Source organism: Sinohyriopsis cumingii, chromosome 1, assembly GCF_028554795.1.
Source record: "Sinohyriopsis cumingii isolate HCF-2022 chromosome 1, ASM2855479v2, whole genome shotgun sequence".
Lineage (NCBI taxonomy): Eukaryota > Metazoa > Mollusca > Bivalvia > Unionida > Unionidae > Sinohyriopsis > Sinohyriopsis cumingii.
In genome coordinates this window covers 77,002,630-77,028,366 of record NC_142961.1, presented here as the reverse complement: position 1 = coordinate 77,028,366, position 25,737 = coordinate 77,002,630, and the positions used below count along the sequence as shown (strand labels likewise).

Here is a 25,737-nt window from a genome sequence, read left to right as displayed (position 1 = left end):
CACACACACACACACTAAAATAGAAAAGTGGAGATGTGGATTTTGATGGGACATTGCTGTCCTTTACCAAAGTTGTGTGTAGCAAAAAAGAATTGGGTTTCAAAGGCATTGAAATTGTTTCATGCAAAGTTAAGTACATTGTGAAGAGATAGCCATGGATTGGATTTGAAGGATGTTGCATTAAACAATTCTTAAGGAGGGTGGAAGTGTGCAGTTTGTTATATGATATGTATGGGAGTATACAGTTTGTTATATGATATGTGTCGGAGTGTACAATTTGTTATATGATATGTGTGGGAGTGTACAGTTTGTTACATGATATGTGTGGGAGTGTACAGTTTGTTATATGATATGTGTAGGAGTGTACAGTTTCTTATATGAGATGTGTGGGAGTGTACAGTTTCTTATATGATATGTATGGAGTACAGTTTGTTATATGATATGTATGGGAGTGTACAGTTTGTTATATGTGTGGGAGTGTACAGTTTGTTATATATGGGTGGGAGTGTACAGTTTGTTATATGATATGTGTGGGGGTGTACAGTTTGTAATATGATATCAAACTCATGTCTATAGAAAAAACTATAGTGATGTTGATTATTATTTTTTTTTTGCAGATATTCATTTTTGTACATATTTCTCCATAGAATTTTGAAAATAAATTTACATGTATGCTGTTGAAGACAAGACAGAAGTTGTGATCATTGTAAGGTCAGTGTGTAAGCGGTTACGGTTTCTTTGAATAAAGTTAATATGCAAAATTCCTAGATTTGTTAGTGAACTACTTTCCACTGATCATGGTTTTCAAATTCTTGGACTGCATTGTTTAAACTGAATTTGGAATGCACATAAATTTTTGACATTGGCAATAACTGCAAACACAAGAATTGCAATAAAAGCCAGTCAAACTTTTCTAAATACAACTGTACTGAATTTACAAGACTGTTTTGAAATTAATTTTTTGGTCCAAATATATAATCGACATAAAGATGATTAATTCTTCTTGACTCGTTTCCAATTTGAAAACAGTTTGACACTGATATTTTCATGGGTAGTCTTCATGCATTGGTTTTTCAAATGTAAGTCAGTAATGCAGCAAGTACCTTCCAAGATGGAGATGCACAACACATGCCAACCGAGTAGCAGTGGCGATTTGTAGGTATTTATACCTCCACTGAGGAGCTTCAGTATGGAATAAGAATAAATGGATTACCTGTCCCACTGCAACTCACAGAGAAGACAATATTGCATGAACTGTACTCACTGCATGCATCATCAATAAAATTGAAAAATGTTGAAATGGAAACCAAAAAATGATTTGTTGAGACATGTTACACACACTAAGAATTATTTTCATCATGGCTGTTAAGACATGATGGTGAGTATTGTATATAACCATGGCATTTGTCTCCACATTATTAACACACAGTAGTATGTTTTTTATGTTTATTAACTGAGGCACAACAGTATGTTTATATAGGATTGACTGTATTAATTGAGGCACAACAGTATGTTTATATAGGATTGACTGTGTGTATTAATTGAGGCACAATGGTATGTTTATACAGTATTGACTGTGTATTAACTGAGGCACAGTGGTATGTTTATACAGGATTGACTGTGTGTATTAATTGAGGCACAACGGTATGTTTATACAGGATTGACTGTGTATTAATTGAGGCACAACAGTATGTTTATATAGGATTAACTGAGTGTATTATTTGAGGCACAATGGTATGTTTATATAGGATTGACTGTGTGTATTAATTGACCTATCGCCAGTTGTCAATCATTCTGCTCGATTGACCAATCAGCGAGCGCTATTATACACACCTCCAGACACTGTTTACGTCTGCCATTTTCCTCCGACAAGCTGCTTCTGTCGATATCGACTCGGCTATTGTATATATTTACAAACTTCACAACGGTTCGGAGAAGTCGCCCCACTTCGACTGAAGAAGTCGCCCCAAGGATCATATATAGTAATTCTGAGATATAGCCACATGGTTAAGGCGTTATTTGTTGTTGTTTTTCTTCAACTTAATAACTTATTAAATTTATAAAATTTGCAATTTTTCAACTTTTCCATTTGATCAACTCCACTTCTGTACTTAATGAAAAATAAGTGTTATCTGTCCTTTTTGCTCAGCTCTTCAAATCATTAGATGCATTTTAATAATGTTTGTAGCGATAGTGTTATCAATATTTTTTATTATATTTATATCTAAAAATAAAACATGCGTACTAGATGCAGTATAAGTAAATTTAATCGTCGGGTGAAAATGATTTAGGCGATCAATCATTTTTTTTCAGTTCTTCAGTTGAATGCTTCCAGATTAAAAATATGTCATCTAAAAATCGTAATTCATATTATTAAATTGAAAATACTTATTTTCCAAGATAAGCTTTTATTATTTTACAAATATCTTCGCTAGATAGTGTGCTATTATTTGGATTGTTATCAAGAAAATATTTGCACGCTTCAATACCATCTGCATGCGTAATGTTGGTATATAGTGATGTTACATCTAATGATACCAGGATTGAAATTATCAGATAGATGTGGAATAGACTTCGACTTTTTAATGAAAGTTGTTGTATCTTTAATGTATGAAGGAAGTGATTCCATTAAATGTTGTAAAACACTATCAATAAATTTGGATAGGTTTTCAGAGTATGAATTACAAACCTGATATAATGGGTCGTCCTGGAAAATTTAAAGGTAAATTATGGTCAGGATTTTTGGGAGCTTTGGGTAATATTGTAGAATTGAGGTGTACGTATGTTAAGAGGGAAAGTATCAAATTCCTCATACAGAATTATTATTTTTGAGGTGTACGTATGTTAAGAGAGAAAGTATCAAATTCCACACATATGGAATTATTATTTTTAGCGATCTCATTAATGCATGTTGACATTTTTTATTTAATTTCTAATTGACGTTCAACTTCTTTAACATAATCATCTTGATTCACAATAATAATAGTGTTTGACTTATCCTTTTTAATCACTATACTTTCGTCATTCATTAGCTTATATACAGACTTAATTCATCCTTAGAAATATTACTATGATATTGCTTTAATTTAGTTAATATCTCTTTTGTGATCGCGTATATATATATATATATATATATATATATATATATATATATATAATGTTATAAAAAGGTTGGGTGACAAGTTTAGGGATGACTTCTCCAACCAATTGGGGCGACTTCTCCAACCACTCTGGGGCGACTTCTCCAGATACATGGGGCCGAGTTCTTCGCATACCGACATAACATTGACAAGTGCAAGCGATGGATAAATGCTCTCGCTTTCTGTCTCTGTCTCAATGTTGTTTCATATGGCAAATATTGCTCACCAATATCGTCTGGTATATCTTTTAATGTTATCACGCACGCCATTTTCACAGAATGTTTGTCGGAGGTTAAGACGTTGTCAAGTCACGTGTTCGGTAGGCGGCACGAACTACCTTCTGGCGTAAGGTCAATTGAGGCACAACAGTATGTTTTTATTGGACTGACTGTGTATTAATTGAGGCACGACAGTATGTTTATATAGGATTGACTGTGTGTATTAATTGAGGCACAACAGTATGTTTATATAGGATTGACTGTGTATTAATTGAGGCACAACAGTATGTTTATATAGGATTGACTATGTGTATTAATTGAGGCACAACAGTATGTTTATATAGGATTGACTGTGTGTATTGAGGCACAACAGTATGTTTATATAGGATTGACTGTGTGTATTAATTGAGGCACAACAGTATGTTTATATAGGATTGACTGTGTATTAATTGAGGCACAACAGTATGTTTATATAGGATTGACTGTGTGTATTAATTGAGGCACAACAGTATGTTTATATAGGATTGACTGTGTGTATTAATTGAGGCACAACATTATCTTTACATAGGATTGGCTGTATTAATTGAGGTACAACGATATGTTTATATAGGAAGGACTGCTTGTGTACTTATTGTGGCACAACATTATGTTTATATAGGATTGACAATTAATTGAGACACAACAGTATGTTTATATAAGATTGACTGTGTATTAATTGAGGCACAACAGAATGTTTATATAGGATTGACTTTGTGTATTAATTGAGGCACAATTAAGTATGTTTATATAGGATTGGCTGTGTATTAATTGAGGCACAACGGTTTGTTTATATAGGATTGACTCTGTGTATTAATTGAGGCACAACAGTATGTTTATATAGGATTCACTTTGTATTAATTAAGGCACAACAGTATGTTTATATAAGATTGACTGTGTGTATTAATTGATGCACAATGGTATGTTTATACAGTGTTGACTGTGTATTAACTGAGGTACAATGGTATGTTTATATAGGATTGACTGTGTGTATTAACTGAGGCACAACGGTATGTTTATACAGGATCGACTGTGTGTGTACTAATTGAGGCACAATAGTATGTTTTTATAGGATTGACTGTGTATCATTATAGGATTGATTTATTATAATTTAGTGTATTTTTGAAACTAACAGTAAATAAGTTGCATTGAGGAATGCTTCAGATTACAAGGAGATACAGTGTTATGGTTATCTTTGTCAAAACTTCATTAAAAAAACAGATAGCATAATCACATGTAGCATTCAGTTAGTTGTTATAAATTGCAGGCTTTTAGGATCCTGCTTTCTTGAACACACCATACTTAGTAGGTATGCCGCAAGGGTTTCATAGATCAGTCATGCTTGGCCAAATCTGCTGCATTTGATTCAAAATGAAAGTAATAGATAGCATGTATAGATAGCTACTTATTCTTCATTTCATACTTTGTGACCAAAAACTATGCAAAACAGGAAATAGGAGGCAGTAGATAATCTGGTAGCACATGCTGGTCTTTAATTACAACTGAATATATTTTACATAGATCTGCCGTCAAAGTTGCCTCTGGAAAAATCAGACATGGTCAAAATCCTTTTTGTGGATGATTTTGTAATCTTTTTTGTTTCCTGTTTATTTATTTTTTCAGTGCATCATGCAGAAAGCAGAACAGGTTTTTTCCATGCTGTATAGATGAACTAATTCGATAATCTCTATCAAAAGTTGATAATTATTTTCCTCATAATTACTTTGAAGAGAATGTAACTTCACACATAAGACATTAACATTTTACACATACCACTGAGCAAAAAACGAGAACAAAAGAACAAAAGAACCATGACCTGTCACTTTAACAGATGACTAAACTCTTACACTATTTTCTGTACTTTGATTTTTTTAAAGCACTTGTCACTTGGCCAAGTTGCGTACAGAAGAACTTCCTACGTGTATTACACATTCAGTACTAAGATATATATATATATATATACCTGAAGAATATGCATGTCCTAACATGAATAACAAAACTGGGTTTTACTTAGGTTGGAAAATGTTATACACAAAAACAAAACTGAGTAGTAGCAAAGTTAGTAGATGTATGTTAAAATAGAGGACTCACTTTTTAAACATTCATATTTTATTTTTCCATTTGTATTAGTATAGAACATTACAGAAAATGTTTTATGACATCTGTTTGGGTTTAAATGAAAATAATGCTGAACTGACTTTTAATATGGCCACAACAATAGACATCTTGAAAACTTTTGTTATGGTTACTTCTCCTAGATAGCTGGTTATATTGATATTGTGCTTTCTCTGTAAGATTTATTATGATGTATGTTTGGTCCTAAATATAAATAGTACTAATCCGTTATCTAATATAGCCTCAGTGGCAGCCATCTTGAAAACCTTATTGTTGTTACTTCTCCAAAATGAAAAGTCATTTCATCATGCGGTTTCCAACTAAAGACTCTTTAAGATTCCTTGTTGGTCCTAAATGAGAATTGTGCCAGTCAGACAATCCACAGAGACTGATTTTGAAAAGGTTGCTATTGCTGAAAAAATTTAAAATGAAGCCGTGAAACAAAAGTGAAAGTGCAATTTGTGCACATTTTAGTTATTAGAGGCAAGAGATGCATTCATAAGCACACGTTTATTTCAATGTGTAGCTTGTTTCATTGACAGAAACAGCATATTATCATCAAATGATCCACATGCTATAATATCCACCATTTTCACCTTTATGATGTTAAAATGTATCAGAGATACAGTTCCTTAGATTGCTTGATGATAGGCAGATTCAGACTGGCCATTTCAAAATACTAGTTATTGTTTATATAAGCATGTGATAAGAGACAGAAAATTTGCACCAGAGGTAAGGGCAGAAAACTGACAAGGCTGAACACTAAATCTTAATGGTATGAAAATTGACATAACTGAACACTAAATCTTAATGATATGAAAACTGACATACATAAACACTGAAATCTTAATGGTATGAAAACTGACATAACTGGACACTAAATCTTAATGGTATGAAAACTGAAGACTAAATCTTAATGGTATGAAAACTGACATAACTGAACACTAAATCTTAATGGTATGAAAACTGACATAACTGAACACTAAATCTTAATGGTATGAAAACTGGCATACATGAACACTAAATCTTAATATGAAAACTGACATACCTGAACACTAAATCTTAATGGTATGAAAACTGACAAAACTGAACACTAAATCTTAATATGAAAACTGACATACCTGAACACTAAATCTTAATGGTATGAAAACTGACATAACTGAACACTAAATCTTAATAGAATCAAAACTGACAAAACTGAACACAAAGTCTGAATGGAAGTTATCTGACAAAACTGAACACTAAATCTTAATAGAATGAATGCTGACAAAACTGCTAAATCATAATGGTATGAGATGTAACAAAAACACTAAATCTTAATGGAATATACTGCTACTTCTTCAAAACAGTGGTGTTCAACAAATTTTGAAATCGATGGTAAAACAGGAAAAGAACCAAGTAGCCAGACTAAAAATTTAGTAAAACAAATTTTATTTTAAAAATTTAGTAGCCCAAGAAAGGCACATTTATATGTATTTGTTACTGTTGGCTTTATGATTGGCCTGTTTCATATTCGACTTTATTGCTTTCTCTGCTTTGTTAAATATTTTGTTAGTCTGTAATAATATCATGCTGTAGCAGTCTGGGCAAGCTGAATTAAACATGTGGCCCAGAACCCACATTCATGTAGCACATGGGCTCTGGTAACAAAGTTTATCAGATCCTGTTTGATCATAATTTAAAAACCTTGGTAATAATGATCATTAGGGGTGAAACGATATACATGTGCCACGTATGATATGATTCAAGATACACAGCCTGCGATACAATACATATTGATACCCTTGATGGTCTTTCCATCTTTGAAAGGTAGGTGGTGCCCCTTTATGTATGTTGACATACTGGTTGTATTTCCAGTATCCAGATTACAGATAGAGATATAGTTATCATACATTTATATGCAATTCTCATCAATGACAAGAAAGCAAAAATACTTTCAAACCGACTACCTGTTGGTTGATAGTGAGTTTTATTCAGCTTTTTAGGCTATTTAATGGCGGCTCCATTTAACTCAGTGTAGCCACCAGGCCCTTTGTTTTACATGACATGAATGCTTTGAAAGCAACTTATTTATGAATTTAATGTATAACTTAAACTTGGAAGTACTTTATATACCAATGACTGTAGAGCAAATTTTCTCTTTTGCTTTGCTAGTACTTCCTGTCTGTCATGAAGGGAATAAGCTACACTGATTGCTGATTGGTAGTTATTACTTAACCTTGACAGGAACAAGTAACCACCAGTAAGATTTGAACATAACACATTTCAACGTGTGAGATACCGGTAGTGTAGCTTTCAAATTGACCAAAGTAGACAAGATCAAATTCAATGTAGAAACTTTGTGTAAAATTGGTTGTTAAATGACGAGTAAAGTACTTCATTATATTCATTATGCACATGGAACATGTTTGGAAGGTATCCTTTATGCTGAACATGCTGCTGAGATAAGATAATTAGCATGGAATTGGGGGTGGGGGCAGATTACGAACCGTTTCACATTGTTCAAATTTGCAGACGGCGAGAGAGTATTCTTGTCTTTCTCATTTTTATTGATAAAAATGAGTGCCTAGGACTGCAACTGCTGTTTCAAATGAACTCTATATTTAAATAAAAGGAAGGTGAACTAATAATAATTATTCATAACTGCTGAAGACTAAAATAACTTGTATAATGTAAGTATTGTTTTGTATTGATTCTCCTTCTCTTCTATCAGTATGTGTATCGTTCCAGCAAAAGTATTGATGCATCAATATATCGATAAATTGTTTCACCCCAAATGATCATGCATGTAAAAAGAGAGTCAACTCTGACTTGTAGATTGTAACGTACGCGTGTCAAACTCATTTGTTATGGCAGACGTAATTTTATATAAATGTAGTCTTCATTCAGGTCATATATATCATGAGCTATTATAAGCATGCAAATTTGACACTTGCAAGAGACCTGGTCTGCAGTGGGCCGTATGTTTGACACCTGTTATATCAAGTATCTGTTAAATCATCTAATAATTCTGACATTTGTACTGGTAATCATCTTCGTTAGCCAAGGTTCTGATATATCATGAGCTATTATAAGCATGCAAATTTGACACTTGCAAGAGACCTGGTCTGCAGTGGGCCGTATGTTTGACACCTGTTATATCAAGTATCTGTTAAATCATCTAATAATTCTGACATTCGTACTGGTAATCATCTTCGTTAGCCAAGGTTCTGATATGTTAACCCTGTCCTCACCTTGGCAGATCAATCAGGTATTTAAGTACTTTGGGCTTGCCAATCAGTATCAGGTTCCTACATGATCGAGACAAGGGGAGTAATTAACTGGAATTGAATCATAAATAAGCAATTTCCACTGCCGATCATGTTTGTACAAATAGATCCTTTCCCTCGAATACCTCTGTAATGGTTTATCTCTGGCACATAGTCATACTGTTGATGTTAAACTTACAAAGTATCCTTTTGAAATCAATTGCCTCCACCATTTTCAGCCGATGTGCAATATACCACTGTTACATGTTATTGGTTAGTTGTCATTACATATTAAGGGAGACAACTCATGAAATCCAATAGATGTCTCAAGGACAAAGCACTGAAGTATATCAGATAGATCTGCCAAGGTGTATATAGGGTTAACACATCAGAACCTTGGCTAGCAAAAATGACCTGCAACTTATATTTCTTTTTCAATTTTCAGTTACTCTGCACAGTACACTTCCATTTATTGGTTTTGGGTTTCTTGACAATTTCCTGATGATTATAGCTGTAAGTATAGCTTCATGCTTCATATGGCTTTTAGTTTCGTTCTTCTGTACAATTCACAAGTATTCAAAATAATAGCTCTACTGTCAGCTTAAAAAATAATATGTATTAATTTTGTGAGGTTGAAACTCCTCTATATAGATGCACACCATCATTGTCTGAAATACTATCCAGTTCATGTATATGGTGGCACTCTACAGTTTTGTATTTTGCATAGGGTTAGAATTTTAAAGAAAAAGAATTTTCCAGCTTTCCTCACTGGTTATACTGGCTATTTAAAAAAGACCTTGTATATCTTAGGTATAGTTTGAAGAACCTGTAATTCCCTTTATTTTGGTGTGTGATTGATGGGTGTAATGCGGGTTATAGATTATACAGCTTAGCCTTACTTCAGATGTGCCCCTTTCAAAAAAGTGCTAGCTCCACTTGGTCATTTTCACTTCCTGAACTTCAGAGGTAAATTGTATAAAAAAGAGCTGATAACTTCTTTTACATTTTATATATTTAGTAATTCATTCATTGCACTTTCAGAAGCTGGTATTGTCTAGTCTGGCAAAATTCATTTTCCCTATTTTAGTAGCTGCTACAGATAGTGTACTTTAGACTAATTTATGCTGACATTTTTAGCACAAGGGAGCAGTCATTTTAGTTAGCAGTGTGCTTAGATCATGTACAATTTCCAAAAGTACAATATCCAAAGAAATATCATCCACATTACATTAATGTAGCTTAGAGGTATGCCAACATTCTCTCCATTGTGCATGTTTTAAATGCAAACAACTTCACCTTACATACGTCACTCTCTCAAAAGTACATAATAACTGGTGAGCACCCCTATATAACTCTATATAGATGCACACCATCATTGTCTGAAATAATATCCAGTTCATGTGTATATACATGTAAAAGAAAAATTACTCTCCACTTTGGAGGTACATTCTCTTTCCAAGCATAGTTGTGCTGAGTGACACTGATTTAACCCAGAAAGGTAAGTGGTAATGAGATCACAGACATGCATGATGACAAGTTCTGGGAAGATTATATGTTTTTGGTAACTTTAGCTGCTACTTCCTTATTCGAGTGTCTAAATTAGTTTCTCATTATTTCACAATTAAAGGAGCTTGGCGTTATGTTTATACCCAAACATTTACCCAATGATTATTTTGTCATAATCAAGTGTTTTCATGCAGTAATCCTATAAAAGACTTGCACAAGTCTTAACTTTAGAATTTTTACATTTGAAAACTTCTGTTCATAAGAAATAAAAAAAACATTTGTTTCTAGAAGATACAAGAAAATCATCAAGCTTACATAGTTTGTTAACCTAATCATAAAAATCTTTATTATGGGTGTATAATCAATAAATAGGATGATGCACAGCAAGATTTTTATCATGGGTGTACAATCAAGAATATAATGATGCACAGCAACAAGATCTTTAGGTATATAATCAATAATGGAATGATGCACAGCAACAAGACCTTCGTCATGAATGTACAGTCAGTAATGGAATGATGCACAGAACAAGATCTTCGTTAGGGATGTACAGTCAGTAATGGAATGATGCACAGCAAGATCTTTATCATGGGTGTACAATCAATAATGGATTGATGTACAGCAAAGAGATCATCATGGGTGTACAATCAATAGTGGAATGATGTACATCAAGAAGATCATCATGGGTGTACAGTCAATAATGGAATGATGCACAGCAAGATCTTTATCATGGGTGTACAGTCAGTAATGGAATGATGCACATCAACAAGATTTTTATCATGGGTGTATAATCAGTAATGGAATGATGCACAGCAATAAGATCTTTATCATGGGTGTACATTCAATAATGGAATGATGCACAGCAACAAGATCTTTATCATGGGTGTACAATCAGTAATGGAATGATGCACATCAACAAGATTTTTATCATGGGTGTACATTCAATAATGGAATGATGCACAGCAACAAGATCTTTATCATGGGTGTACATTCAATAATGGAATGATGCACAGCAACAAGATCTTTATCATGGGTGTACAATCAGTAATGGAATGATGCACATCAACAAGATTTTTATCATGGGTGTACATTCAATAATGGAATGATGCACAGCAACAAGATCTTTATCATGGGTGTACATTCAATAATGGAATGATGCACAGCAACAAGATCTTTATCATGGGTGTACAATCAGTAATGGAATGATGCACATCAACAAGATTTTTATCATGGGTGTACAGTCAATAATGGAATGATGCACAGCAACAAGATCTTTATCATGGGTGTACAATCAGTAATGGAATGATGCACATCAACAAGATTTTTATCATGGGTGTACATTCAATAATGGAATGATGCACAGCAACAAGATCTTTATCATGGGTGTACAATCAGTAATGGAATGATACACATCAACAAGATTTTTATCATGGGTGTACAGTCAATAATGGAATGATGCACAGCAACAAGATCTTTATCATGGGTGTACATTCAATAATGGAATGATGCACAACAACAAGATCTTTATTATGTACAATCAGTAATGGAATGATGCACATCAACAAGATTTTTATCATGGGTGTACAATCAGTAATGGAATGATGCACATCAACAAGATTTTTATCATGGGTGTACAATCAGTAATGGAATGATGCACAGCAACAAGATCTTTATCATGGGTGTACAGTCAATAATGGAATGATGCACAGCAACAAGATCTTCATCATGGGTGTACAGTCAATAATGGAATGATGCACATGTATGTACAGTAATGGAATGATGCACAGCAACAAGATCTTCATCATGGGTGTATAATCAATAATGGAATGATGCACAACAACAAGATCTTTATTATGTACAATCAGTAATGGAATGATGCACATCAACAAGATTTTTATCATGGGTGTACAATCAATAATGGAATGATGCACAGCAACAAGATCTTCATCATGGGTGTACATTCAATAATGGAATGATGCACAACAACAAGATCTTTATTATGTACAATCAGTAATGGAATGATGCACATCAACAAGATTTTTATCATGGGTGTACAATCAGTAATGGAATGATGCACATCAACAAGATTTTTATCATGGGTGTACAATCAGTAATGGAATGATGCACATCAACAAGATTTTTATCATGGGTGTACAATCAGTAATGGAATGATGCACAGCAACAAGATTTTTATCATGGGTGTACATTCAATAATGGAATGATGCACAGCAACAAGATCTTTGTCATGGGTGTACAGTCAGTAATGGAATGATGCACAGCAACAAGATCTTTATCATGGGTGTACATTCAATAATGGAATGATGCACAGCAACAAGATCTTTATCATGGGTGTACAATCAGTAATGGAATGATGCACATCAACAAGATTTTTATCATGGGTGTACAGTCAATAATGGAATGATGCACAGCAACAAGATCTTTATCATGGGTGTACAGTCAGTAATGGAATGATGCACATCAACAAGATTTTTATCATGGGTGTACATTCAATAATGGAATGATGCACAGCAACAAGATCTTTATCATGGGTGTACAATCAGTAATGGAATGATACACATCAACAAGATTTTTATCATGGGTGTACAGTCAATAATGGAATGATGCACAGCAACAAGATCTTTATCATGGGTGTACATTCAATAATGGAATGATGCACAACAACAAGATCTTTATTATGTACAATCAGTAATGGAATGATGCACATCAACAAGATTTTTATCATGGGTGTACAATCAGTAATGGAATGATGCACATCAACAAGATTTTTATCATGGGTGTACAATCAGTAATGGAATGATGCACAGCAACAAGATCTTTATCATGGGTGTACAGTCAATAATGGAATGATGCACAGCAACAAGATCTTCATCATGGGTGTACAGTCAATAATGGAATGATGCACATGTATGTACAGTAATGGAATGATGCACAGCAACAAGATCTTCATCATGGGTGTATAATCAATAATGGAATGATGCACAACAACAAGATCTTTATTATGTACAATCAGTAATGGAATGATGCACATCAACAAGATTTTTATCATGGGTGTACAATCAATAATGCAATGATGCACAGCAACAAGATCTTCATCATGGGTGTACATTCAATAATGGAATGATGCACAACAACAAGATCTTTATTATGTACAATCAGTAATGGAATGATGCACATCAACAAGATTTTTATCATGGGTGTACAATCAGTAATGGAATGATGCACATCAACAAGATTTTTATCATGGGTGTACAATCAGTAATGGAATGATGCACATCAACAAGATTTTTATCATGGGTGTACAATCAGTAATGGAATGATGCACAGCAACAAGATTTTTATCATGGGTGTACATTCAATAATGGAATGATGCACAGCAACAAGATCTTTGTCATGGGTGTACAGTCAGTAATGGAATGATGCACAGCAACAAGATCTTTATCATGGGTGTACATTCAATAATGGAATGATGCACAGCAACAAGATCTTTATCATGGGTGTACAATCAGTAATGGAATGATGCACATCAACAAGATTTTTATCATGGGTGTACAGTCAATAATGGAATGATGCACAGCAACAAGATCTTTATCATGGGTGTACAGTCAGTAATGGAATGATGCACATCAACAAGATTTTTATCATGGGTGTACATTCAATAATGGAATGATGCACAGCAACAAGATCTTTATCATGGGTGTACAATCAGTAATGGAATGATACACATCAACAAGATTTTTATCATGGGTGTACAATCAGTAATGGAATGATGCACAGCAACAAGATTTTTATCATGGGTGTACATTCAATAATGGAATGATGCACAGCAACAAGATCTTTGTCATGGGTGTACAGTCAGTAATGGAATGATGCACAGCAACAAGATCTTTATCATGGGTGTACAGTCAATAATGGAATGATGTACAGCAACAAGATCTTCATCATGGGTGTACAATCAATAATGAAATGATGCACAGCAATATCTTCATCATGGGTGTACAATCAATAATGAAATGATGCACAGCAATATCTTTATCATGGGTGTACAATCAATAATGGAATGATGCACATCAACAAGATTTTTATCATGGGTATACAGTCAAAAATGGAGTGATGCACAGCAGCAAGGTCTTTAGGGCATAAAATCAATAATGGAATGATGCACAGCAGTATCTTCATCATGGGTGTACAGTCAATAATAGAATGATGCACAGCAAGATCTTTATCATGGGTGTACAATCAATAATGGAATGATGCACAGCAACAAGATTTTTATCATGGGTGTACAGTCAATAATGGAATGATGCACAGCAACAAGATCTTTATCATGGGTGTACAGTCAATAATGGAATGATGCACAGCAACAAGATCTTTATCATGGGTGTACAATCAATGATGGAATGATGCACAGCAACAAGATCTTTATCATGGGTGTACAATCAGTAATGGAATAATGCATTGCAAGAAGTGTTTGAGAAAATAGCTTCAAATCAGTGTGTGTGGACAATACAATTAGATTTTTTTTTGACTGCCTCATATTTGTTTTATTAAATCAGTGCAGATTGGAAAATTCCTTTCATTGTCTGCCTTGCAATGTGAGTTTGCCAAGGAAGTTTAAATTGTTTCCTACGTGTGGGTAGATTCAGGTTGCTGACTGACTGACAGATCTACTTCAGATTGCTGCTATCTGGGTAAAATTTTAAAAGTTCTTTTTTAAATTGACTTTTTTATAGTAATGGCAGGATGCACATTCGTATCCTTTAACCTTGATTCCAACCACTAAAATTCCTGTTTCTATCCATAACTGAACTTAGCATGATATTTCAGTTGTTTAGATTTTGGTGTTTTGAGAGAGGGACATAATACGCTATTAGATATTTGAAAATATTTGAAATACTAAAGCCTAATCAACCTGCTTTATTCCATTTGAACCCTTTAGTAGTGATTAATCCAATCATAATCCATTATTTTCAATCCTTTCCAAATGTTTTATTCCATTTGAACCCTTTAGTAGTGATTAATCCAATCATAATCCATTATTTTCAATCCTTTCCAAATGTTTTATTCCATTTGAATCCTTTAGTAGTGATTAATCCAACCATAATCCATTATTTTCAATCCTTTAGGAGTGATTAATCCAATCATAATCCATTATTTTCAATCCTTTCCAAATTATTCCTGATCACACATTGTATACTCCATCCTGACATTTTAACACTAAAGCCAAAACTGACCCACCAGAAAAAAATATATATAATTTTTAATTGACCTATTGCCACTTGTCAGTCATGCTGTTCAATTAACCTATCAGTGGGCATAAACCAGAAACACTTTCAGACATCATTTACATCCACCATTTCCTCCAACAAGCTGATTGTTGCAATAATGAAATTGGTTATCGCATATATTAAAAATTTTGCAATGGTTCACAAATTTTCAATCGATAACAGTAAAAAAAGTGTCAATGGGGACTTTGATCCTAACAGTCAATATCCAGAATGTGTAAATGGATGAGTTAGTTTTATTCCTTGCTTGAAACCTAGATGAAACTTAGATGTAGAATTGTAGTCACTCACAGTCTGCAGAACATGGACACAAATGATGGCAATTAGCACATGTTTGTTTGCACAGTAGGATGTAGAAAAGCATATCCAATCGATAATCTGAAGAAAAAAATTAAGAGAGAAATAGGAAAAAAATGCAAAAATGAACATGTCTGGAATACAGTTGGAGACACCCTAACTTTGGATTTTGTTGTGTGTATTTTTTTTTCCTTCTATTGGAAACCCCATATTGCATTACTTTGAAGTTTGAGAAATTTGTACTTTAATTTTGGTTTGTTTCAAAAAGAATGCTTTGTCATCTTAATCTTTGAGATATTTGAATGACTCTTCTTTCAGTCATTGAGCTAAAGGAGGGGTGAGGGATGAAAATTATAATTAATAACAAAGAAACAAAACTTTGATTTCATATATTTATCTTCCAATATATTAAACATGTATTTACATGTTTAATCAGTCCTCCATCTCATGAACAGAGTAGAACATTACAATTCTTATGCACAACAGTATGTAACTATTTATGATTTTTTTTATAAATATTTAATTTATCTACCTCCAGGGCAGCATAAACAAAAGTCAGTTATAATTAATAAAGATGAGAATGTATACTAAATACATTAACATCCTTTGAAGTGAATCTGATTTTACAGGAACATCCCTGTTCTGAGCCACTTTAAAATTTATTTTCATGACTTGCTGAAATAAAACACATAGTTATTACTATATGAACTTGAAATACAAATATAAATATTGTCTCCTGCTGTATAATTTATGCAGTCTGGTAAATTTACATTTTTAACAATAATAATGTATCACTTTTAATAAACATATCACTGAGATTGGGACATATATCTTTGCCAAATACTGAATGTGAGATTTAGAGGTCAATGTGTCATGTGATTCATCAGGTGGAGCAATTGATTGTTTTTCAGAAGTTCAGTTCTGCTTGAGCTCTTCTGTAATCCAACCATAAACAGCTAACATCTTCAATCCTTTCTGAATTAACACTGATCACACATAGAATCCTGCAATTATTTTTTGGGTTATTGTTAGTAGAATTAGCAATTAAAGTGTCATGCTTGCCTTGGAAAAGCAAGATCACAGTCACTTGATCACAGGAATTCATTATTGTAAATATATTACAGAAGAATTAAGGTTTGACAAAAAATTAAAAATATTCTCTTTTGGAATTTTTTTAAAGTAATTTGAGTATATGGTAGTTTTCAGTAAGTGATGGGTGGGATAGGAGACACTCCACATCTCTGGAGGTAAACCTCTGTTGGGATGTACACATTCATGTACATGTACTAACAAAGTTATAAGCAATGTCTGTTATGTGTACAGTTTTTTGGAGATCTCCACTGAGGAGGCTCCTTTTCTCTCCCAGTATGTTTGAACTATGCCTGTAATGACTGAATACTATTGTGCAAGGTTCATGTTCCTCCATACAATATGTCAGATGAAAATCAGCTCACTGTAATATATTAAAGGGTGATCATTAAAATGTATATTGCATGCGAAGCATTTCCTTAGGCCTTTTCATTCATTTATTTTACTGCACAGCCTCCAGTAGTGAGTGAACATTTGTAATTCCAGCTCCATTTCAGATCAGAATAAAATAAAATCATAGAAATGACAGTAGTAGCAGCTTTTCAAGTAAGACACAAAAATTTAAAAATATCAGTAGAAAGTTGCGCTATATACAGACTGTGTTAGTGACAAATTTACTTTTATATACTCTGAGAATTGCCAAACAAGTGCCCATGCAAAGTTAGTTCCACTGGACAGCCACCCATAAAAACTATGACTTTGAACTTAATCTTAGACCCATCTGGCACAAAGTTTTTCAACACAAAACTGATGCACCAAAAGGTCTACAATAGGTGGACCTTAGATCCATCTGGCACAAAGTTTTTCAACACAAAACTGATGGTCCGAAAGGCCTGCAATAGGTGAATATATAGTCATTAATCATGAAGATACTGTGAGATAACTTGTCCATATTTTTAGTATTAAAAACATTATCCCATATGTTAAAGGTTTGTGACATATCTCAGAAATATCTTATCTTTCTATTACAAAGTTCCTTGAGCCAAAAATATTTTTGGGTGTAGAGATCATGGAAATTGTTTGAGAAATAAATAAAAGATGGTTTTATCTAACTTTATATTTCCATTGATTTTAAACCTGATTTTGACTGTTATACTTCCTATGTACATGTACTATTTTTAGCATTGGTACAGACAAGTAAAGTTATAAATGTTGCTTATGGCTTGCACTTTGGGTTGTAAAGAAACCTATAGATACTTCAGGCATACTCCTGTCTGAAAATCAAATTAAGGTATTTATTATTGCTGCTATTTACATTAATCCCACTTTGTTTTCAGGGAGAATACATCGAAAGTACATTTGGCTTGTATTTTGGAATCTCTACAATGGCAGGTATGTAGTGGAGTCTGGTTACCATATTTAAACATGTACAGCAGTCCTTCATTATTAAAGGGAGTCTTAAGAGTGTACTGTGTTATAAATAAGGTTATCTTCATACTGTGGTAGGTTCAGTATCTAAACTAGTGATGTGGTCCTTACCCATGGTATATGAGGGACCATGCTATACAGATATACTTTTATGGGTGGGACCACTGTAAAATGTCAGCATCTAATCTTCAGCTGTGGGATCAGTCACCATACTAATGTTTATATTTATATATGGACCTGTGTATAATGTCAGAATCGAAACTATGGTCATGGGATCCTTGACAATTTGGAAGCTGATTACTGCCATAAATCTATGCATGTATTTTCTATTATTATATCCTGAATATTCTGTTCTACGTTATTTTGTTCTGCATTTTCTGTTAATATATTTTGTATTATTTAGCTCTGCTAGTCTGTTGTCCATCTGTTAGCACAAGTTTCTTATCGCTACTCCTTGTAAACTACTTGGAAGATTGCTTGAATTATGCACACACATTCATTCCATGGTCCAGTTGGTCCTAAATGAAAATGGTGTTGCTCAGCCGTCCATAGTGGCCATTTTGAAAATCTTGTATCACTGCTGTTCCTGATTGGAGGGTCATACTAAAATGGGAGTTTCACTAAAATACTTATTATTATGTCTAGTTTGTCCTAAAATTAATGGTACCAGTCTGATGTCAAATATGGTGGCCACTATGGCCTTCTTGAAAATCTTATTGTTACTCCTCCAGAATGTATGTGGGACCCCAGTTGGCCAATTAATCTAAAGTGCTCACCTTTGCTGATCACTGCCATCTCAACTCTGTCTGTTTTTGTTCGAATCTCTGGCTTGGCCAATGTGGATATTTGAGAAAGATTGCCAGTAGCTTCCCTTGGGTTGGTGGTTCTTACCAGGGTTTACCCAGTTTCTTCTCCCACCAGTTATACTGGTATTTGCTTCGAGAGAGCTTCTTGATCACAATAAAATGAGGAAGGAGCAAGAGATCTAGTTTTCAGGAGAAATCCTGGTCATTTGATGAAGCAGTAAATGAGTTTTACCAACTCTTAACCAGAGATCTGTATTCCAAACTGTTAGAGGTGAAATGATATGCATGTGCCACATAATGATACGATACACTATACACAACCTGCAATACGACACATATCAATACACATATGAACTCGATGGTCTTTCCATCTTTGGACAGTAGGTGGTGCCCTTTCATGTATATTGACATTCTGGTCCTATTCCCACTATGCAGACTACTGATAGACATAAAGATATCATATATTTATCTGCAATTCTCATTGATGAGAAGACAATAACAATACTTTCAAACAGATTACGTGTTGGTTGCAGTGAGGTTCATCCAATGTTTTAGGCTATTTAATGGTGACTTCATTTAACTCCCTTTGTTTTGTATAACATGAATGATTTGAAAACATCTTATTACCAGTTTCGTGTCTCAGTTACACGTGGAAAACATTACAATGTTATCTTCAAACCAGAAGAAATAATGCAGTTTCCTCGTGCAAAGAAAATCTCATTTAGAACAATTTTCGAGCATGGGAATATGGTTGAATACCAACAAAATCTAACACATTTTACTTCCTGCAGATGCAAAAGACAGTTGCAGTGACAGGTACTTTTATTTGTCAGTGAAGAAGGAAAATTATTGACTACACCCAGTCCTATTCTGCAATTTTTTTAACTTACTCAAGGTGTTAAACTCGAGCAGTTTGAAATCTGCACCATAGCTTATTCTATGCTAATTTCTTTTATTCCACCAGTACCTTTATTCACTGGTTAAATATCTCTGCATAAGAAAAAAGTAATTCCAAATTTGTTCCCCATTTACAATTTAAGGAGATATGATGACAGGATTTTATCGTAAGGGAGTCTTCCTTCTTTAGCAAAGGAAAAAGGAGGGGGAGGAAGAAATGGTCATAGGACAATATTTATCTAAACTTTAATATATGTCTCTCTTTCTTCCTCTGCGTGGGTTCGAGTCTAGGATTCGGCCAATGTGGGTATGTGAGAAAGCTTGCCAGTAGCTTCTCGTGGTTCGGTGGTTCTTTCCGGGGTTTTCCCGGGTTCTTCTTCCACCATTAATACTGGCCGCCATGCATAGCCTATCGTGTACTGAGAAATGGCGTTAAACCCCACAACAACAACAATCTTTCTTCCTGTTCCACTTTCTTTGAGCTCTACCAAAATCAACATCTTTGACAGATGTCACTTCTGGTTGTATAAGCATTAATCTGTTAATTAATTCTGAGCATACTCTGCTCCTTTTCTTTGTATCAGTATTGTTCAGTGCTTCTTTCTGAAGGGGTATATACATAGCTAGCTTTGTGAGCTTGAATATTTTGGGAAACTGATCTTTGTGACTGTTATGTACAATTTTCCACAGCTCACAGATATTATTTTTTGGATAAATGTGCTCCAAAATAGGATTTTTCACTAACATAAACTTCCTTTGTTAAATCAGTAGTTTACCGACTACTATAACTAATTTCTTATCTGTTCCATAATTCTGTGTAAGGGTATTTAGTCCATCAATGCTTGTGTAGACAGAGGTATTAAAATAAATATCTTTTCTTCTTAATTTCATTCTTTTACCCTTATTTTATTCAATTTATCTGAACCCTGATGTGGATACATACATATGGTTTGGTAGTATATGATCTGCAGGGCAAAATTGATTAATGAAAAATAGTGAAAATTGCATTATACTTTTAAATTATCTGTATTTTAATTAGCCTCATTATTCTGCCCTTTGTAAATTTAAGTCTGAAATACCACTGAAAGGATCATGCCATCTAATTTTTGTCCATCTAGCATGTACATCTGACTCATATTTAACACCATTTTGGATTCAAAATCACTCACTGGTATCTCCATTAACACTTTTCCAGCTCCAATAATCTGATGCATTTCATAACTTTAAAAATTATTGCCATCATCACTATCATCAGCAAGTATTTGCTGAACGAAATCATAATGAACCTTGCTGGGAAGTGGTCATTTTGGGTTTCCTAGGTAACCCATATTTTAAGCATGCATTTGTAAAACTTTTTTCATGAATGGTTTCAAACTATGCCATAGTGCTTACTCCTGGGCATGTTGTGCTAATCAAATTTAGTTTCACAACCATTCATGCCGTGCTTGAAGAACCCAGATGTGGAAAGTTGCTGTCCAAAAAAAGATGTCGTGACAAGAACGGTTAAATAAAAATTGTATGCTTTGCCAAGCACATTTTCGTATTTGGGACTTTCAACGAATTTGTGGGAGATCATGCATTTCACTGTTCTCCAAGCACACGATTTTTGTACAAATTTTGCACAATTCACACAATGGCATGCCCTGACAGCATCTCTGAGTATGTACATGTCATATCTAATGACTTTCCCACAAAGACTATGTTGCTCTGCCAATATTTCTGGTTTATCACACAGAGAATAAGCTACATTGATTTCTGATTGGTGGTCATTGTTTAATCTGGACTGGAACAAGCAATAACCAAAAATGATAATTCGATGTAACATATTTCACCATGCAACAAACCGGTAACGTAGCTTTCAAATTGATCAAAGGAGTTTAAAAAAACAGGATGTCACTTCTAAGTTCTAACTAGCCATATATGCTGGGATGGAGCTAAGAGGTGTCAACAACAAGATACAATTCAACTAGAAACTTTGCATGAAAGTGGTTATTAAATGATGAGTAAAGTACTTCATTAAACATGTGGAGCACGTTTGGAATGTATAGTATATGCTGAACATACTTCTGGGTTAAGATAATTAGCATGGAATGGGGGAGGGGCCAGATTACAAACCATGTCACCGTGTTAACTTCTAGATAGTAAATGGGTATTCTCAAAAAGTCTTTTTCATTTTTACTAATAAACATGAGTGCCTGTGACTGCAAATGATGTTCAGATGGTTTATAATTTTACAGAATAACAAGGCAACTAATAACAATTATTCATGACTGCCGAAGACTAAAATAACATGCATACAGTAAGTATCATTCTGTATCGATTCTTTTTCTCTTGTATCGATATGTGTATCATTTCAGCAAAATTATTGATGCATTGATATATCGATGAATTGTTTCACCCCTACAAACTGTCAGGTTCTGGTGACCCCAAAATTCTTTTCAGTTTGGAGGAACTTTCTGAGTCAAACTCTCAATTAGATCTCTTGCTCCTTCCTTATTTAGCTGTGGTCAGGAAGCTCCCTCAAAGGCTTAGCAAGGGCCAAGCTTTTGCTAGACAACATAGGGGCTGGTCTGTCCCCTTTCTCAATGTTTTGACCCTTGTTAGTTGCTTCTATCTAGCTACAAGGTTTATGCCCCTTCCTGGCCCACTATTCCTCCCACTTTTATTGCTGAAGTGGCTCAAGTGGGTATTTCTACTGGGACCATGGCTTACCTTCCAGTGAAAACATTGCAATCCTTAAAACAAAAGGCTAGGTCACTAGCAACTGTAGCCTAGCATGCTAACCTCTTTTCAGCAGCCTCATTCAGCCTGCTGAACTTGGAATCTCTGTCACAAGTAGCTTGCCCTTGTTTATTGGAGCTAGTGGCAAAAACTTCTCGGCATGCATTGTCCTTGTACATGGCCTTATCAGTGGAGCTTCTCAACCTCTGCAGGGATGTTGCTCTGAACACTTCCAAAGTTTTGCTAGGGCACATTAAAAACTTTTTGATGGTTTTTTCCTGGAGGCAGAAAATCTCTTTGGAGGGTTCATCCCTTCCATGGCTACTATGGATTTGGGAGATCATCAACACTGGTCCCTTGCATCACAATGGCTCTTGGGAAACAGCGAAGGAGCAAAATCATCCTGACCACATGAAGGACCCATCTGTTAAATTCTTTAAAGCCATGTAGCCCTAGTCAACTGCAATTTAGAGCCTCACTCTGCAGGAGGACCCAGGAATGGCATGCTGTAAAGGCCCAGGGAAGAAGTTCACAGTGTGTTAAAAGACTAATCCCCAGTTTCTACTTCCAGATTTTCCTGGTTCCCAAGAAAGGAGAAAAGTCTCATCTAATTGTCAACCTTTCCTCCCAAAACAGATTTCTGCTGAAGGAGCCATTTAAGTTTGAATATCATAAGACCTGGTGATTGGGCAGTCTCCATCAATCTTCAGGATGCATACCTTCACATCCCTATTTTCCTCCATACAGGAAGTACCTCTGGCTTTACGCGGATGGGGAGGTATTTCAGTTTCAGGCTTTTCTATTCAGCTAGCCTCTGCACCTAGAGCTTTTACCAGGATCATGGGAGTAGATGCAGCCCATTTAAGATAGGTATTAGGTATCCCAGTCCTTGAATATTTCCATGATTGGTTGATCCACAATGGCAATCTAGAGTCAAGACCTGTCTCACTGTAAGTCCCTAGTGACCAGTCATGTACTGAACTTAGAAAAATCAGAGCTCAATCCATCTCAAGATTTTGTCTATATGGAGATGATTTTTCTCACAAACAGAGGATTAGTCCATTTACCTCTCAACAAAGTAGACAATGTCCTGTCTGTGTTAGAGATGTTGAGAGTGAAGACCACATTGTCAGTTTGTCTTTTTCTCTCTGGTCTGGATGACCATGAACTCTGCAGTGGACCTAGTCCTTTAGGCAGACTGCAGTTATGTCCTCTCCAGTATCTCCTTTTAGCTGCTTGGAAACTGCACAGACATCCGATGAGTGCTACTATTTCTTGGCATTGGTATTTCTGCCATCATCATATTGGTAGACAAATCCTGACCAGTTTCTGGCCAGTCTCATTGCACCACTTCAAACCTCATTTTTACCTGTTTGTAGACACATCAGATTCAGTGGGGCACTCATCAAAAACTTGAGTGACTGATTCTTCAAGATTCATAGTCTCAAGAAGAATCTAGCCTCCATGTTAATAACTTTGGAAATGAGGACAGTGTTCTTTAGCTTTCATGGAGTGTATTCACCAGATAAGAGGTCACTGCATGCTAGGATCATCCGACAACATGGTGGTGGTAATGTACCTTAGGAGACAAGGCAGCACATAAGCATGTTTTCTCTGCATCAAGGTTTGGAACCTCCTAATCTGAGCAACTTCAGAAGGAATATTCCTCTGAGTTTGCTACCTTCCTTGCAGGAAGAACATTTTGACAGACAGCCTGTCAAGGAAATGGAAGAAGGGCCATTACAGAATGGTCACTCCACCTATCCATAGCAGGCTCATTGTTCCAACTTTGGGAAACTGTCTTGATGGACTTGTTTCCTACCATGATGAATAGCAAGCTCCCCTTTAAACTTCCTCAGTTCTCAATCAGAGGGCTTGGGGAATGTATGCTTTCAGCCTGAAGTGGATTGTCTGTTCACTTATGTCTTCCCACCCTTCAGGATGATTCCACAGGTCCTACACAGTCGGGCAATCCATAGCTTAGCTCATTTTGATTGCCTATCAGTGGCACCAGCAATCCTAGTTCAGTGATCTTACTGATCTTCTGAAGACTTATAAAAATGGTTCTAACAGCTGCCTCGCTTAGCGCTCAGCATTAAGAGGTTAGTGTTAGGACTGGTCATCCTGGTGTCAGGATAATGTGACTGGGTGGGACATCATGCTACATGTCTGCAGCATGATGCCCCAGTGCTAGACATCACTATAAACTGTCACACTGCAGACATCGTAGTGATATAACTGAAAAATTGTTAAAGCTATGTTAAAAATCCAAATCACACACACACTGATCTTCTGGTGGACCATCCCAGGACCTTCCCTCAGTGGAGGGATGACCTGTTGCAATACAGGGAATCTCTTATGCAACAGCACAAATTATCCAGCTTCAAGCCTGGCTCATTTGAAACAGTCTCTCTGCAAAGAAAAGTTTTTGGTTAAAGTTGCCAAATACATTTTTCAGTAAATGAGAATATCAACATCTAATGTGTATGATGCCAATGGCATCTTATGTGATTGGTGTAGTAGAAAACATGTCAATCTTAGCTGTCCCTCTGCAAGTGCTGTGGCTGATTTTCTTCTTCCATTTTGAAGAGCAGCACTTTCCAACTATTGAATTTTTAAAAGGCCCTGCCTTCGAGACACATTTTCACTTAGCAGAAATGATCAGGTATTTCGAATTGCAAAGACCAGTGTCTCACTCTCTTATGCCTAAATGAATCTTACTTGTGTCTTGTGATCTCTACATAAACTCCTCTGTGAACATTTGGGTGAAGTTCCCTTTGAGACCCAAACCCTCAATATGATTTTCTTGATTACCTTAGCATCTGTGAAATGAAGGAGCAAGATTCATGCCCTGTCTAGAGTGGGCTGTATCAAGTTCATTGGGAATTACAAGTCAGTCTCTCTCCTTTGCCAGCCAGAATTTTTTTTCATTTTGAACATAATTAATGTGTCTGGCAGATAATTATTGTATTTTGCACATAATTAACATGTCT

The 25,737-nt window shown here is 35.1% G+C and overlaps 1 protein-coding gene across 2 annotated transcripts in view; it reads left to right on the top strand.

Annotated features, from left to right (window-relative positions):
* Positions 1–25,737, top strand: part of LOC149807162 (transmembrane protein 65-like) — a 63,475-nt gene that overhangs the window by 20,107 nt on the left and 17,631 nt on the right. For both annotated transcript variants that reach the window (XM_089962923.1, XM_089962914.1), the window contains exons 3-4: positions 9,203–9,270; positions 18,230–18,284. In XM_089962923.1, coding sequence (XP_089819049.1) covers positions 9,203–9,270; positions 18,230–18,284 — 123 coding nt within the window. The remainder of the gene's footprint in view (positions 1–9,202; positions 9,271–18,229; positions 18,285–25,737) is intronic.